This window comes from Ruditapes philippinarum, unplaced genomic scaffold (assembly GCF_026571515.1).
Source record: "Ruditapes philippinarum isolate M1 unplaced genomic scaffold, ASM2657151v2 ctg13304_1_1_1_1, whole genome shotgun sequence".
NCBI classification, from domain to species: Eukaryota; Metazoa; Mollusca; class Bivalvia; order Venerida; family Veneridae; genus Ruditapes; species Ruditapes philippinarum.
In genome coordinates this window covers 6,939-23,693 of record NW_026861478.1, presented here as the reverse complement: position 1 = coordinate 23,693, position 16,755 = coordinate 6,939, and the positions used below count along the sequence as shown (strand labels likewise).

Here is a 16,755-nt window from a genome sequence, read left to right as displayed (position 1 = left end):
ATCAAAGTATCAAATATTTAATATATCGGGGTATAGATAAAAAAAAATGTAAAAAAATAATGTTGTTATCGCTGCTTATTGCAATATGTAAACCAATAAAAGTACTGCATTCTCAATTTAGTGATGTTTTGAAAATTCAATCAATTTTAACATAAATAGCCTGTTGTCATAACGAATAAAACATCTCAGTCAGGTTGTTGTTGTCGGGTTTAAGTCGCACTGACATTGAATGGTCACATGACGACTTTCCAGTTTTACTTGTGGAGGAACACCTTGTCAGTAATGTAAAATCTGAATCGGTCAGCATATACCTATTTAAGATGTGTTTTACCTCATTAATTAAAGTGCATGAAGTATGATAGTTTTGCTGATTTATGTGACAAAGTATCAAACTTCACAGCATTCCTTTTCGATCTTTTTTGCAATCGTTTTTACGCTATGCTAAATAATTTTGATAATTTGGTTTTGGTCTCGTCGGCACTGTAAATGTCATATAACGACTTCCCAGTTTTATCGGTTGATGAAGACCCTTCGTACATCATTACAGGCACGGACGGGCACTTGAGTGAACAACCGACCTTCTATACGCTACCTGAATAGCCTCCTCACATGAAACAGTTCAAAAGCCCTTGACAGTATACAAAGCGGTTGAGATTAAAACTGATTCAAGTCAAAGACCTGAACCAATCGACTATGTGGACCATGGAGGAATAAAAAAACACAACACAAATATACAATTCATCCCTCTGTGCCATTTCTATTTTCTTCTTTTCTTTCTTAAGACACTCTGCAAAGTGATGAAGCTCGGATTTATTTTTGGTAGCTAGGATATTTATTTCTACATCAAAATACTCCGGTAATATTCCAGATTCCAAAGATTCCACCATATCATCTATTACATCAAGTAAAATCCGGTCCTTGTATTTTGCTGACCAATACCCAGGTGATCTCCGTCTCTCGCTTGACCAAAGTATTTGAATCTATAAAATAATATTTTGATAAAATCTTATTCTTCTTCATACAAAACAATGTGTGTTTACTTATCTAAATTTCAAGTAAATTAATTCTTGTTTCGTATTTGATACCTGTCCTCTTTTTATGAACTTTGTTTTAAGAGAGAAAAGGTTAAGGAACAGTTATATCTCACCATCACTACTGCACATGACTTTGTTCGTTCTGTGAGAACACTTGATAGATTGATTCATATTTGGTATTGTCACATCAAGATCAAAATTTATGTAATGAGTATTATTTTAAGAAAAAAACTCTTGCATTATCAAAATGTTTTAATGGCATCATTGAATTAGACTTATACACAGTTTCAAACTTTTGAACCGAAACCGAATACCGCTTTCTTATCAAATCAATGGATACCTTCACTATGTAGGATGACAATCCCGGTAATTTGCTGGGTGAATCCTCTTTGCAGTTCTGCAAAAACTGCTTCAGTAGCTTCATAGCACCACGTCTATATTCATTATTATCATCAACACCATCTAAAAGGGCTTTTTCAGCCTTGGAATAGGAAATGGTCCATGTCTCGTCGCCTTTAGGTACTAAGTGCAGTCCAGCCTTCTTAGCAGATTCAACTTTCTTATTGAATGCGCTCTTAGAGTCTTTTCTTGGCCAACCATGAATGTCTACTGGAAGGGAACACGGTAAAGACGGTACGATGTCTACACTGATGTCGCTATACTTCTCTTGTTTTATGGTTATAGTTAGTGCTGGTCCTTGTGCTGTTGGAGATAGTTTAACGTCTGAAGTATAAATAAACATATCGCTCGAGGACAACAGCCGCATGAACTACACAAACTTTTTTTTAACTTAATATAGAGTATCTAATTCATATCATTTAAATTTTCTATCTAATTAAAGCAAGAAGAATGCGAATGATGAATACCCGTATGTTATGATGAAGATTATGAATAATTTAACATTCAAATCTAAACGTATCTGAATAGATAAGAGGGCTGGTCCGCATTTTGTACGTAAATGTGCGTTGTTTTTACAAGTCATAAGAAAACGGGGATAGTCATAGATGAGTTATCAATATTTTGAGGTCAAATGTTTGCTTACTTATCTTATCTGGCATTATATAATTGTTTTTACTGTAAGTAGCCTGTCATTAACCCTTTCCCTCATGATCATATTGTGAAAAATGGCCGTTTTCATTGATCAAGTTCAAACTGCTATGGAACTATGAAAAATGCTTCAATACTAAACAAACTTGGCACAAATGTTGACTGGACCAATGCCTTTGTAACGACATGCTCAGCCTTAAATTTCCTGTTACCATGGCAACGAAACGAGGGGACATCTCAAAGTTGCCAAAAATTGCTATTTTGCATTGTTGTTTTTTTTTTTTTTTTTTTTTTTTTTTTCATCAAAGTGCTGCAACTTCTCAATGGATTGAGATGGAGTAAAATGCTTTTCAGCGTTGGTTACACGTTACCTTACAATCGACCTGAGGCCATTTTTAGCCTCTCACAAGTCAAACATTTTCTCGGCGATGAGGGGGACTACCGCACCCTTCAAACCCCCCAAACAGAAGGGGCACAACCCCCTTCTGGCAACCCCTGATATACCTTTTTGATAGGGGCGGCGCTGAAAAAGTGATCACTTTTTAGCAACATTTCTCAAACGAAAAACAGTGTTTGGTGTCTAAATTGGGTAATTTTTTCACTGTTTGAGGCCTCAAAAAGAGGGAGGGGTCGAAAACCCGTCAAAACACGTCTACATTAAGTAAAGGGTTAAAGCCACACTCGTTCAAGTTAATAAACAAATTTTCAAATAAAACAAAATAGAATAAAAGTTCGACAAAATTAATGACATTTTACGTCATTTTCATGACTAAAGTGACATTTCTACTCCGCGGTCTATTCTAAACGTATTGAAAAGAAAATGTACTAAGCTAGATTTTATCGTTTAATTTGTACATTTGACAATGTATATTTAGTTATTTGAACAATTCTTAAAATTTCGGTCTAAAAATAGCATGATATATGCTGCTGTAAAACAGCAAAAATGATATTAATCTGATAGATACCAACTGTATGTGTAATGTAGGACTTACGTGAAAATTCGAGGTCTTCAATAGCTTTTCCCACCTTTGAATGGAGATCTTGCAGTACTTTATGTGGAATCAAGTCGCCCTTGTATGTCAGATTATATAATAATGAAGGGTTCTTTACTTTAACAACAGCTTGACCATGTGGAATAGGCGTCTCAGGTATATCTCTAAATTTACGATCCGGTGTCATTTCTCGTGGGACTGACCGTTTGTCCTGTTAATTAGAAAATATGACTTAATCATTTATCACTAATTAGAAAATATGACTTAATCATTTATCACTTTACAGATTAATGTTTAAAGTAGACTTGTCCTTGTAATTAACAAGTCACTTATCAAGTCACGATAGATATTATACTTCTGTTTGAACAAAGAACCCGTCTGGAAATAATTAAACTGATGTTAATACTTACATTAAACGTTTTCTTATCCTCGTAGATGTACGTCAATGTTGTATCAGTAAGAACATCTTCGACGTCTATTTTGAGTTTTATATTGGTATCAACCTCATCCGCACTCCCTACTTTCGTTTTAACCGAGTTACTGCCTGCTAAATGAATGTCTGCAGAGTAAATATCTCCCTTACTGTATGTACGCACGTGGTTTATGATCTTCTTCATAACATACGAGTATTCGTCATTGGCATTCTTTTTCTCATTCTTATCTATAGCTATTTCGTCTTTCTCCATCTCGCTGATTGATCTACGGCGTTCCTTTGTTGAATCAACCCTGTCATCTCTATCAATACTGTTACTTCTTTGTAACTTAGCTCGTTTTGGTTCAATGTTTTGTACTGGCTCTTTTGGAAGATTGTTTTCACTCTTTTGAGAGTCTGATAGCTCATGACCCTTATCCCTTATATGTTGTTGAAGACTCCCCTGCGTCTTGAAAGACCTTCCACATTTTTGACAAGTAAACTGCCCCGGCTTTACTTCTTGATCAAAGTTGGTTTCTGTCTTCTGTAACTTAGCTCGTTTTGGTTCATTGTTTTGTACTGGCTCTTTTGGAAGATTGTTTTCACTCTTTTGAGAGTCTGATAGCTCATGACCCTTATCCCTTATATGCTGTTGAAGACTCCCCTGCGTCTTGAAAGACCTTCCACATTTTTGACAAGTAAACTGCCCCGGCTTTACTTCTTGATCAAAGTTGGTTTCTGTCTTCTGTAACTTAGCTCGTTTTGGTTCATTGTTTTGTACAGGCTCTTTTGGAAGATTGTTTTCACTCTTTTGAGAGTCTGATAGCTCATGACCCTTATCCCTTATATGCTGTTGAAGACTCCCCTGCGTCTTGAAAGACCTTCCACATTTTTGACAAGTAAACTGCCCCGGCTTTACTTCTTGATCAAAGTTGGTTTCTGTCCCGCTGTTTTTGTTCTTACGTTTTCTACATTCAATATGTAACAGCAGTAAACATTGGACTGTGAGTAGAACAATTAATATCCTGGCGAGAGTACCCATCCTTCTTTAAATGAACACGATAAGATATCCTAAACTTTCGGATTCTGAAAGGTAATAATTGTACACAGCGTTAGAAGACATTCATGTTTAGAGGTATTATATGTGATATGTGTAATAACTTCATTATCTCTTGTTTTCTTTGCATGTAAATGTTAACTTACCCAAATAACGATGGACGACAAAAGAACTCAGACATATTTTTAAGTTATCGTGACATAACGAGAAAGAAACTTGGGAGAAACGTGAGCCACGTCCAGTACTCAATCTCGCGAATCTTAGTTCCGAAAATATAAAGATAATCACGCCATATTTAGTTTAGTTAATTACTGTTTAGTTATTGACATATGATCAAAACCTAATTGGATAAATGAGAAAATGTACATAAAAAAGGTAAGTACAAGCATTATTGGTGTATAAAAGTAGTTCAAGGATTATTTATTATTTAGGTGCAAATGTTTTCAGATACTTTTTAATACAAATATCAAAGAGCATAAATTATCTGTTCTATGCCTTACAAAAACAAAATAGCCTAAATCGCTGACCAGAGGATATGGTCTAAACGGACAAGATTTAATTACCAGGATGTTCCTTGTTTAACTGACAGACGATTTGAGCATTTTTTTGTAAAACTACCAAATGATCACATTGCTGCACATTTTTATGAAAGTACCAAGTGGTTGAGAAGGAGATGTCGTTAAAAGTTTGGCTTTTTTTATTTAGCTCTGGTACCCATCTTGTTCAGCTCAGCTGAGCCATTTAATCATTTAGGACCACCAAATTCCTGTATAGATTCATCACAATTGGACAAGTCTTTTGAGAGGAGGGTTTGTTTAAGTAAACATGTTACCGACGGACGACGAACATTGGCATATCGCTATATAACTTAGAAACTTTGTGCTGACATAAGAAAATATATTATATCACAGTATACCATATATTTTTGTTTGCTTTTTTTCTCTCGCCATATTTTAATTTTTAGGTAAAAAACAAACAACATTTTTATCACTTTTGCTTTTATAAATAACTCAACAAAACTCTATCGTCTTTAACACATCTCCGCCTTTATTTCGTGTCGTGATTCATGTTTAGGGTCTTCGTAAGTAGGTCATACTTCTAGGCGCACTTGATTTTAAGCAACAGGAATGGGCCAAATATGATAAATAGTGGACTCGGTTCCACACACAAGGCCATTTTTATACTGAAAGGTTATTTTACATCTTAAACATGTTTTATAAATTATTTAACATCTGTTAGTCCAGATAAGTTATATTTCTTTGCAAATTTTCAGGACTTCAAATAAATTTAATGCACATTCTTACTACAGTATATAAACATTTATTTCCAAGCATAGTAGCACACAGGAAACATGTAACAGCAATTGAAATATACTTTTTACCACTTGTAGGTAGTAAAGACAGACATAAAACATTATTATTGAAAGTTTTTTCATCTGTTTAGTTATGATTTGTTCGATAAAGAGTTTGGTATCATTTTAAACAAAAGAATCAAGGTGAAATGACTTGACATTTGGTAGTTGGGAGAAGTTAATTCATGTGCATATGAGCCGTGTCACGACAAAACCAACATAATGGGTTTGCGACCAGCATAGATCCAGACCAGCCTGCGCCTCCGCGCAGTGTGATCAGGATCCATGCTGTTCGCTATCAGTTTCTCTACTTGTTATAGGGTTTGTAAGCGAACAGCATGGATCCTGATCAGACTGCGCGGAGGCGCAGGCTGGTCTGGATCCATGTTGGTCGCAAACCCATTATGTTGGTTTTGTCATGACGCGGCTCATATATTTCATAACTAACAGCAAATTTGCCATAACAAAACATACATTTCTTTTCAAATACATATTTTATAATGATCTTAACATTAAAATAGAAATTAGCATGGTTTAATTGCTGAATAAGTTGTTTTTATGTGTGACCTACACAGCCATGTACATGTATTTACATTTTCGTCTGCACTGTATAGGGAGAGGCTGGGGTGCAAGATCCCAGATTATGTCATATCCAGTTCAGTGAAACACAAATGAAAACTAAATAAATTCATTTGATTTTTTAAGAAAAAATGAAAAATGGGAAAGTGTGCGGGACCGGGTCCTGTGCGGAACCGGGTACACTGACTCTAATTATATAGAACATATCGACTAATACAACAACATATGTATATTTTTGGCTGGGACACACGTCGCACGGATACAGTATAGGTCATATTGCGACATTCCATATGTGGAGGGCTCCGTGCATTATATCAGGCAGAAACAAGCATCTGAGTAGAACCCTCGACTTTTCGTAAGCTAGCTGGATAGGTCAGTGACATGAAAGAATCTAAACTCCCTGTAGGATTTGAACCAACAACGATGTGGGGCAAGTGGTTTGAACCTTTACAACTCGGTGACGGATGCTAAGTGTTACGAGCCAGGCGTAACTAGAAAGAAAAGCCAGCAACAAACTTGTAACAATAACAAATTTATTACAGAAAAATTATTAAAGAAAAATAAAATAACAAATTATGTTTACAAATACCTGAAGTCCAAATATAAATGTAAAATCTAATGTCTAGTCTGATCCTGGAATGATCTCTTTTTGAATAGCACAGTTAAATCCAAGTTAAAATCCAAGAACACTTTAGAATAAATTCCCACAATAAAATCCACAAGAATAATTTAAACTATTTTAAAAATAATCCAAGCTCCAATAAATCACTTTATATCCAAGTTGAATAATACTCCAAATATATTGATGACTTAAAACGTAACTGAAGACTTAAAAGATCACTGATGACTTAAAAGGTAATACGAAAGAAAAAATGTCTCCTATTTATATTAAGCTAAGAAGTTTCTAGAATAGTCTTCCATTTTCTACATAAATCATAATCTAGCAACTTCAACAATAAAGATCATTCCGGAAATTTCTATCTAATTATAATGCATGAGTTTTCTACAACAGTTAAGAAAGTTCTAATACATACATGTAGTTTATGTTCTAAAAATAGAACAACGATAATATTGGAAATACCAACTGGTCAGATATAAATTATATACATGTAATATGTTGCATACATAACACTTCCCCTCTTCAAGAAAAAGAAATATGAATGAAATGAATATTTCTTTTACATAAATCCAAACAATGTAACTTACAAATAACATAGGAGATATGTTAAACAATTTTATACATTCATATATATGTGTATTATAAACAATAGCAAACAACAACAACAAAAAAAAATAATAATCAATCATATATAGATGTTAAATTTAACATACTGAAAATAACAGTTTAGACACGTGAAAGTGCATCAGGGATCAAATTATCTTTCCCTTTAATGTGTCTAATGTCAAGACTATATTCTTGCAAAAACAAGCTCCACCTCAACAACCTCTGATTTTTGTTTTTAAGTTTATGCAAGAAAGTGAGGGGATTGTGATCACTAAAGACAACAACAGGCAACTTTGAAGAAGTTAGATAAACTTCAAAATGCTGAATAGCAAGAATAAGAGCAAGGCACTCTTTCTCTATAGTAGAGTAATTTTTCTGATGTTCATTAAACTTTTCAGAAAAGTAACAAACAGGATGGTCAACACCATTGTTGTCTTCTTGGATCAATACACTTCCAGCACCTATGTCACTAGCATCTACAGCTAACTTAAAGTTTTTATTAAAATCTGGTGCCAAGAGAACTGGTGCACTCTTAAGTATGGCTTTCAGGCTGTCAAATGCCATTTGACACTTGTCATTCCAAATGAATTTGTTTCTTTTCTTTAGCAAATTTGTCAATGGTTCTGCAATAACCGAAAAATTATTACAAAATTTACGATAATACCCTGCCATTCCAAGAAATCGCATCAGTTGTCTTTTACAAGTTGGCACAGGAAATTCAGAGATAGCTTTGACCTTAGCTTCTATTGGTTTTACTTTACCCTGTCCCACTACATGTCCTAAAAATGTTAAAATCGCATGACAAAATTCACTTTTTGCAAGATTAACTGTCAATTTAGCATCACTAAGTCGGTCGAAGAATGATTTTATAGTTTTGAGATGTTCCTCCCATTCATCAGAGTAGATGATTGCGTCATCAATGTATGCGTCACATCCGTGTAGACCAGATATTACCATATTTATAAGTCTCTGAAAAGTTGCTGGTGAGTTTTTCATACCAAATGGCATGACTTTATATTGATATAAGCCGTCTGGTGTTACAAAGGCTGATATTTCTTTAGCTCTATCAGTAAGTGGAACTTGCCAGAAGCCTTTTAGAAGATCGAACTTTGTTACATACTTTGCTTTTCCAATTTTGTCAATACAGTCATCAATTCTTGGTATAGGAAATGAATCAGTTTTTGTTACAGAGTTCACTTTACGATAATCTGTACACATTCTATATGTTCCATTTGATTTCGGTACAAGAATACATGGAGAGCTGTAACTGCTTTGACTTGGTTCAATAAAGTCATTATCCAATAAATACTGAACTTCTTGTCTTAGGTACTTTTGTTTTATAGGATTCGTTCTATATGGATGTTGTTTTATTGGTTCAGAGTTTTCAAGAATGACGTCATGATGTATTTTGTCAGTCCGTGTGGGAATATCAGGAAATAAGTGTTCATATTCATAAATAAGCTGTTTCAGTTCATCTCGTTTCGACGGTTCTAAGTGAGCAAGTTTTTCATCCAGATTTTTCAGAATATCAGAGTTTTCAAGCTTTGTTGAACCAGGATCAGACTTTTCAAAACTTTCAGAACTATTATATTCAACTGAACATTGATTTTGTGGAACAGAGTTTAAAACAGATATAGGTTTATTAATTGTGCTATCTCTGTCAAAATATTCTTTTAACATATTTATGTGACACATTTGTTTTTGCTTTCGCCTCCCAGGAGTATTAATAATATAATTAAGGTCACTGACTTTCTTTTCAATTGTATAAGGACCAAAGTATCTTGCCTGTAATGGTTTTCCAGGTATAGGTAAAAGAGCAAGTACTCTATCACCAGGGTTAAAACTTCTTTCCTGAGCAGTCTCATCATACCTTGATTTCATTTTACTTTGTGTTGATTTTAAATTGAGCCTAGCTAACTCACATGCATTAGTCAACCTATTTCGAAAATCTGATACATACTGAAGCAAATTTAAAGATATGTCATCCTCAGACAGGAATTTCTCTTTTAGAAGTTTTAAGGGTCCTCGGACAGTGTGACCAAATACTAATTCAAAAGGGCTGAAGCCAAGAGATTCCTGAACAGATTCTCTTACAGCAAATAACAATAAATGGATGCCTTCATCCCAGTCTTTTTCAGTGTCAAAACAATATGACCTAATCATATTTTTCAGAGTCTGGTGAAATCTTTCTAATGCACCTTGACTTTCAGGGTGATAGGCTGAAGACCTATATTGAGTAATACCTAACTGGTGCATGACCTGCTGGAAAATACCAGACATAAAGTTTGACCCTTGATCAGACTGTACTGACTTAGGTAAACCAACAAATGTGAAAAACTTCACAAGAGCCTTGACAATAGTTTTGGCTTTAATATTCCTTAAAGGAATAGCTCTAGGGAAGCGCGTAGAAGCACACATAATAGTTAATATGTACTGAGAACCTGATTTAGTTTTTGGTAATGGACCTACACAGTCAATAATAACTCTACTAAAAGGTTCATCAAATGCAGGAATAGGCTGTAAATGTGCTTTAGGTATTGTCTGGTTAGGTTTTCCAACCATCTGACAAGTATGACAAGATTTACAGTACCTAGATACATCTGCTTTAAGGCCAGGCCAATAAAAATGACTGAGAATTCTATGGTAGGTTTTATTAACACCTAAATGACCTGCCATGGGTGTTTCATGAGCCAAGCTTAATATTTCCTGGCGATATGATTTAGGGACCACAATTTGGTGATTAACTGTCCACTCCTCTTCAGCAGGGACATCGGGCGGTCGCCATTTTCTCATTAAAATCCCATTTTTTTCATAATAACAAACAGGGACTTGTAAAGCTTCATCTTCACTAAAAGCCTTTTGATAAAGGACTGAAATCTCAGGATCATTTTGTTGTTCCTGGATAAGCTGTGACCTTGACAGCGTGTCATGACCTTGATCTTTAGATCTTGGTGTAGAAAAGTCAGATATTGAAAAATCTGTCTGAGTTTCAGGCAGAGTAGGAGTGAGAGAAAAAATTATTTCATTATCAAAAGAAGACTGACCTATAAAAGTATCAGCTAAGTCAATATCTGAACAATAATTATCTTCTTGAATGGCCTTCTTAGCTATAGCTCGAGTAACTGCACATGAAGGGTAAAGGTCAGGAATTTCCTGCTCAATGGGGTCAGGTGTCTGATCCACACAAGGAGTGTCAGTTACAAGTGGATTAACCACTACCTTATCTCCAGCTAAGTCATTACCTAGCAATAAATGAACACCTTTAAAAGGTAAGAAAGATCTTATGCCTACAGCCACCGGCCCAGTTACCAAATCTGAGGACAAATAAATATTATGGAGAGGGACATTAGAAAAACCACATTCTACACCCTGAATAAGGACACTAGATCCAGAAGAAGTCTTCTCAGAAAAAGGCAGTGTATCTGCTAAAATAAGAGATTGAGAAGCTCCTGTGTCTCTTAAAATTTTAATAGGAGTAGGTGGGCAAGTATCACCGATAAGTGACACGGAACCTTCCGAAAGGAATGGTTCATAAATCTCCATTATAGAATCAGACTTGGGTTCTTTGACCTTCAAAATTGCATTGTTATCAATACAAGACTGAGGTTCAGACCTTGAAGTGGTAAGACCTGTGGGTTTGGCCTCATCACGTTGCTGTTGCCTCCTTTTTAAGGTAAAGCAATCAGAAATAAGATGTCCAGTTTTCTTGCAATAATTGCATGTAGGACGAGATAAGGGACTATGACCTTTATGTTCATCAGATGACTTTGGTTTGGGAGTATTTGACTGACTAGATGAGCCAGATAAATTACCAGAACTGAACTTGGAATTAAAATGTGAGGGTGTGGACTTCCCTTTATTTATAAATGAGACTTTGTGGGTTAAAGAATAATCGTCAGCTAGACGGGCAGCTTCTTCTAAAGTTTCTACCTGTTTTTCATCTAAGAAAGACTTAACATCAGAGTGAATACAACGTTTAAACTCTTCAACTAACATGAGCTGTCTAAGCTTTTCATGATTTTTATTAATTTTCTTAGATAGACACCACCGATCAAAAAGTTGTTATTTTTCTTTTGAAAATTCGACATGGGTTTGACCAATTTCTTTCTTAGAATTCTGAATTTTTGCCTGTAGGCCTCTGGTACTAACTCATAACCTTTCAGAATTAATTATTTTACATTATCATAATTAGAGCTTTGTTCAACAGTAAGTTGTGTATAGATTTCACGAGCTTTACCAATTAAAACGCTCTGTAAAAGTAATGTCCAGTGCTCTCTTGGCCATTTTAAATTTTCAGCAACCTTTTCAAAATGAAGAAAACACTTATCAACTTCTTTTTCTTGGAAAGGTGGAACAAGCCTAATATTTTTAGTGACATCAAATTTTGAATTTATTCTATGTTCAAACTGATTTGCTCTCTCTTTGATTTCTAATTCTCTCATTTTTAACTGAAATTCTCTCTCTTCTCTTTCTTTTTCAAACTGCCTTTCCCTTTCTTTTTCTTCCCTTTCTTTTTCTAACAGTCTTTCTTCCCTTTCTTTTTCTAACTGTCTTTCTTCCCTTTCTTTTTCTAACTGTAACTGCCTTTCTTCCCTTTCTTTTTCTAACTGCATTTTCTCTAGTTCAAATTTAAATTGAAGTTCAAGCTCTTTTATCTTTATTTCTGGGTTTGTTTCAACAATTTGAGAAAGTGCATCTTGTCCAAAAATATCTTCATCCACAAAATAATGAATCAGAAGATTTTTAATTTCTTGTTTACGCATTGAAGATTTAATTTCTAATAAATTATACTTTTTTGAAAGATCGAGCAAATCAGTTTTCTTAGCCAAATTTAATACCTCCTGGGAAGGTTCAGCTACAAACTTTTCTAAATTAAAAGACATGACTGCTTGCTGCTGGTTTTAAACTCAGAAAGTGATGTGTTTCAAAAAAAAATTCAAAATGAAAGGTACACTTAATAGAACAACTATGATATCAACTCAGCTGAGTAAATACGGTAATAATAAAATGTAAAATAAACGGTAATAATTTCCAATAATGTAGCCAAAAAGAAATATTCAATCCCGGACGAGCCCCCAATTTCTGTTACGAGCCAGGCGTAACTAGAAAGAAAAGCCAGCAACAAACTTGTAACAATAACAAATTTATTACAGAAAAATTATTAAAGAAAAATAAAATAACAAATTATGTTTACAAATACCTGAAGTCCAAATATAAATGTAAAATCTAATGTCTAGTCTGATCCTGGAATGATCTCTTTTTGAATAGCACAGTTAAATCCAAGTTAAAATCCAAGAACACTTTAGAATAAATTCCCACAATAAAATCCACAAGAATAATTTAAACTATTTCAAAAATAATCCAAGCTCCAATAAATCACTTTATATCCAAGTTGAATAATACTCCAAATATATTGATGACTTAAAACGTAACTGAAGACTTAAAAGATCACTGATGACTTAAAAGGTAATACGAAAGAAAAAATGTCTCCTATTTATATTAAGCTAAGAAGTTTCTAGAATAGTCTTCCATTTTCTACATAAATCACAATCTAGCAACTTCAACAATAAAGATCATTCCGGAAATTTCTATCTAATTATAATGCATGAGTTTTCAACAGTTAAGAAAGTTCTAATACATACATGTAGTTTATGTTCTAAAAATAGAACAACGATAATATTGGAAATACCAACTGGTCAGATATAAATTATATACATGTAATATGTTGCATACATAACATAAGATAAATAACATAGATAGCTCTCATTTAAACAAATCGAGCCACTGTTTAGTATAGGGGTGAATTCAGGAATAACCTGCCTATTAATAATTTAATAGGAGAAAGTCCGTACAAACAATCAAAAAAGTGCATTAGAAGGCTACTCTTAATAAATTATTATGTAAAACTAATAATTGTAATATGTTAAATGAATGTTTTATGTAAAAATGTATAAATAAACGGGCCTAACACGTGGTTAAAATAAAAGAAAGTATAAAAAAGAAGAACAAGAGCACCGCTAGGCGGAGCATTATATGCCCGAAAGTGTTTTTTTTAGTAAGGATGAAGCATTTGTAAGACGATGGAAATTAGTTGTTCATCCTATAAAATTTTACAGCTGTAGGTTGATTAATACTTAAGTTACGGATGACCTTAACCTTTGACCTTGTGACCCAAAATCAAAAGGGGTCTTCTCTCCAATATGCACAATCATACTATGAAGTTTGAATATTGTAGGCCAAATGGAACTTAAGTTATGCTCTAGAAACTATTTTCAGTATTAAGGTAAAAGTGACTTTGACCTTGTGACCCCCTAAAATCAATAGGGGTCTTCTACCCAATATGGACAATCATCCTATGAAGTTTGAATATTGTGGGCCAAATGGAACTTAAGTTATGCTCCGGAAACTGTTTTCAGTATCAAGGTAATAGTGACCTTGACCTTTGACCTTGTGACCCCAAAATCAATAGAAGTCTTCTACCCAATATGGACAATCATCCTATGAAGTTTGAACATTGTGGGTCAAATGGAATTTGAGTTATGCTCCGGAAACTAGTTTCAGTTTTAAGGTAATAGTGACCTTGACCTTTGACCTTTTGACCCCAAAATCAATAGGGGTCTTCTACCCAATATGGACAATCATCCTATGAAGTTTGAACATTGTGGGTCAAATGGAATTTGAGTTATGCTCCGGAAACTAGTTTCAGTTTTAAGGTAATAGTGACCTTGACCTTTGACCTTTTGACCCCAAAATCAATAGGGGTCTTCTACCCAATATGGACAATCATCCTATGAAGTTAGAACATTGTGGACCAAATGGAACTTAAGTTATGCTCCGGAAACCAAATTGCTAACGGACAGAACTGTTTTCAGTTTTAAGGTAATAGTGACCTTGTGCTTTGACCTTGTGACCCAAAATCAAAAGGGGTCTTCTCTCCAATATGCACAATCATACTATGAAGTTTGAATATTGTAGGCCAAATGGAACTTAAGTTATGCTCTAGAAACTATTTTCAGTATTAAGGTAAAAGTGACTTTGACCTTGTGACCCCAAAATCAATAGGGGTCTTCTACCCAATATGGACAATCTACCTATGAAGTTTGAATATAGTGGGCAAAATGGAACTTAAGTTATGCTCCGGAAACTGTTTTCAGTATCAAGGTAATAGTGACCTTGACCTTTGACCTTGTGACCCCAAAATCAACAGGGGTCTTTTACCCAATATGGACAATCATCCTATGAAGTTTGAACATTGTGGGTCAAGGGTCAAATGGAACTTAAGTTATGCTCCGGAAACTGTTTTCAGTGTTAAGGTAATAATGACCTTGACCTTTGATCTTTTGACCCCAAAATCAATAGGGGTCCTCTACCCAATATGGACAATCATCCTATGAAGTTTGAACATTGTGGGCCAAATGGAACTTAAACTATGCTCCGGAAACCAAATTGCTAACGGACAGAACTGTTTTCAGTTTTAAGGTAATAGTGACCTTGACCTTTGACCTTTTGACCCCAAAATCAATAGGGGTCTTCTATCCAATATGGACAATCATCCTATGAAGTTTGAACATTGTGGGCCAAATGGAACTTAAGTTATGCTCCGGAAACCAAATTGCTAACGGACGGACGGACAGACAGACGGACGCCAGGGGGTATAACATAATATGCCCTTTCGGGCAAATAAAAAGGGGTATTTTATGCTTAACAATGGTTCGACAAGAGCTTAATACTAAAAATAGATATCAGTAATGTACTGCATTTACATAACCTGTACACATAAAAGTTTGCGTGAAATAAATATCATTTCATAAAAGCATATAAAGAACACGTTGTTGAAACTGAATAATGCAAAAGTATTTTAGATCAGCAATGGTGCGTGGAATGATTCGTACAAAATGATGTATTTTGAGATACAATTTGGAAGACTTATGTGTAAACATTAAATTAAGTAAAGAATAAAAAAAATCGGGTAAGCCCATGTTAAAACCCTCGTGTAGTTTTTGTTTCGCTTTCGGATCTTTTGAGTTGCCTATTGTTGCTGTTGTTGTTGTTGTTGACGAATTAATTGAAACGAAATTCGAAAGATGTAACAAAAAATCATTAAGCAAATTTTCATAAATCTGGTTATATAGTGTTGATTTTATTATCCAAAATAAGAAACCACTTATAATTTTGCCCTAATAGTGCTTTACAAGCATGCCAACAAATATATATCTAAAATCTATATATACATAATATTCATAAGATAATATACAGTAAATAATTCGATTTTATTTGATATGATAAACTTACCTAACTTACCACTAATGTAGATCTTATCATATACATGTATATTAGACATTATGTAGGTCGCGCAAAATTTTATCTGAAACTTCGCGCAGTAAATACATGTACATGTACGTATAATCTTAGATATATTCGAGATAAACAGAAATACCGCTTAATTTATTTAAAATGTATCTGAACAGTTTTAAGTATGTAAAGTTGTCAAAAGCTAATTTCGCGAAACAGTTAAAAAAAATGAGTTTTTTTTAATAAAAACATTAACCAAAAATAAAACACACCTTTGAACAGCAATTGTCACCACGGCCGCCAGATTTTACTTTCGGTTTTAGCTTGAAAGGGAAGAAACTCTATATGTTTTCATCAGGTATTCCAAATATTATTATTTATTTACTACCCTTCCAGATGTTTTCCAGCAGATTTTAGGATAGCTTGTCAGTTATATTGCTAGTTCTGATCAACAATTTCTTTTTAGATATTTAACAATTGTATCAATTAAAAGAGTGGTACAATGTATTTTCTTCATCCATGCATAGTTTATTTTAAAATTATTCCATGTTTTTTGTTGTTGTTGTAATAACCGGAACCAGTCACGCATCACGGTGTTTTTCGAGGCCTTACAAAAATAAACAATGAAGACATTGATCAGTAGCAGGTAAATCAATAAAATATTGACTTGTTTTGGTGCATGAATCATTTTCTTATCATTTCCAACAAACATTTGGCTATAAAACATATATTGTCATTGAATATAAATGAAAATAATCAGCAAGTG

At 34.2% G+C, this 16,755-nt stretch overlaps 1 protein-coding gene across 3 annotated transcripts; it reads right to left on the bottom strand.

Annotated features, from left to right (window-relative positions):
- Positions 1-650: 650 nt before the first annotated feature.
- Positions 651-16,532, bottom strand: LOC132715738 (uncharacterized). 3 transcript variants are annotated; one of them, XM_060698803.1, is made up of 5 exons: positions 16,378-16,532; positions 3,484-4,571; positions 3,074-3,284; positions 1,375-1,757; positions 651-980 (listed from the first exon to the last, which is right to left on the bottom strand). In XM_060698803.1, the coding sequence occupies exons 2-5, from the start codon at positions 4,525-4,527 to the stop codon at positions 666-668; spliced, it is 1,953 nt and encodes a 650-aa protein (XP_060554786.1). In that variant the 5' UTR covers positions 4,528-4,571; positions 16,378-16,532; the 3' UTR covers positions 651-665. The 3 variants fall into 3 exon arrangements, with proteins under 3 accessions (XP_060554786.1, XP_060554785.1, XP_060554784.1); XM_060698802.1 differs by having other exon boundaries at positions 16,262-16,392; XM_060698801.1 differs by lacking the exon at positions 16,378-16,532 and adding an exon at positions 15,990-16,068.
- Positions 16,533-16,755: the final 223 nt, after the last annotated feature.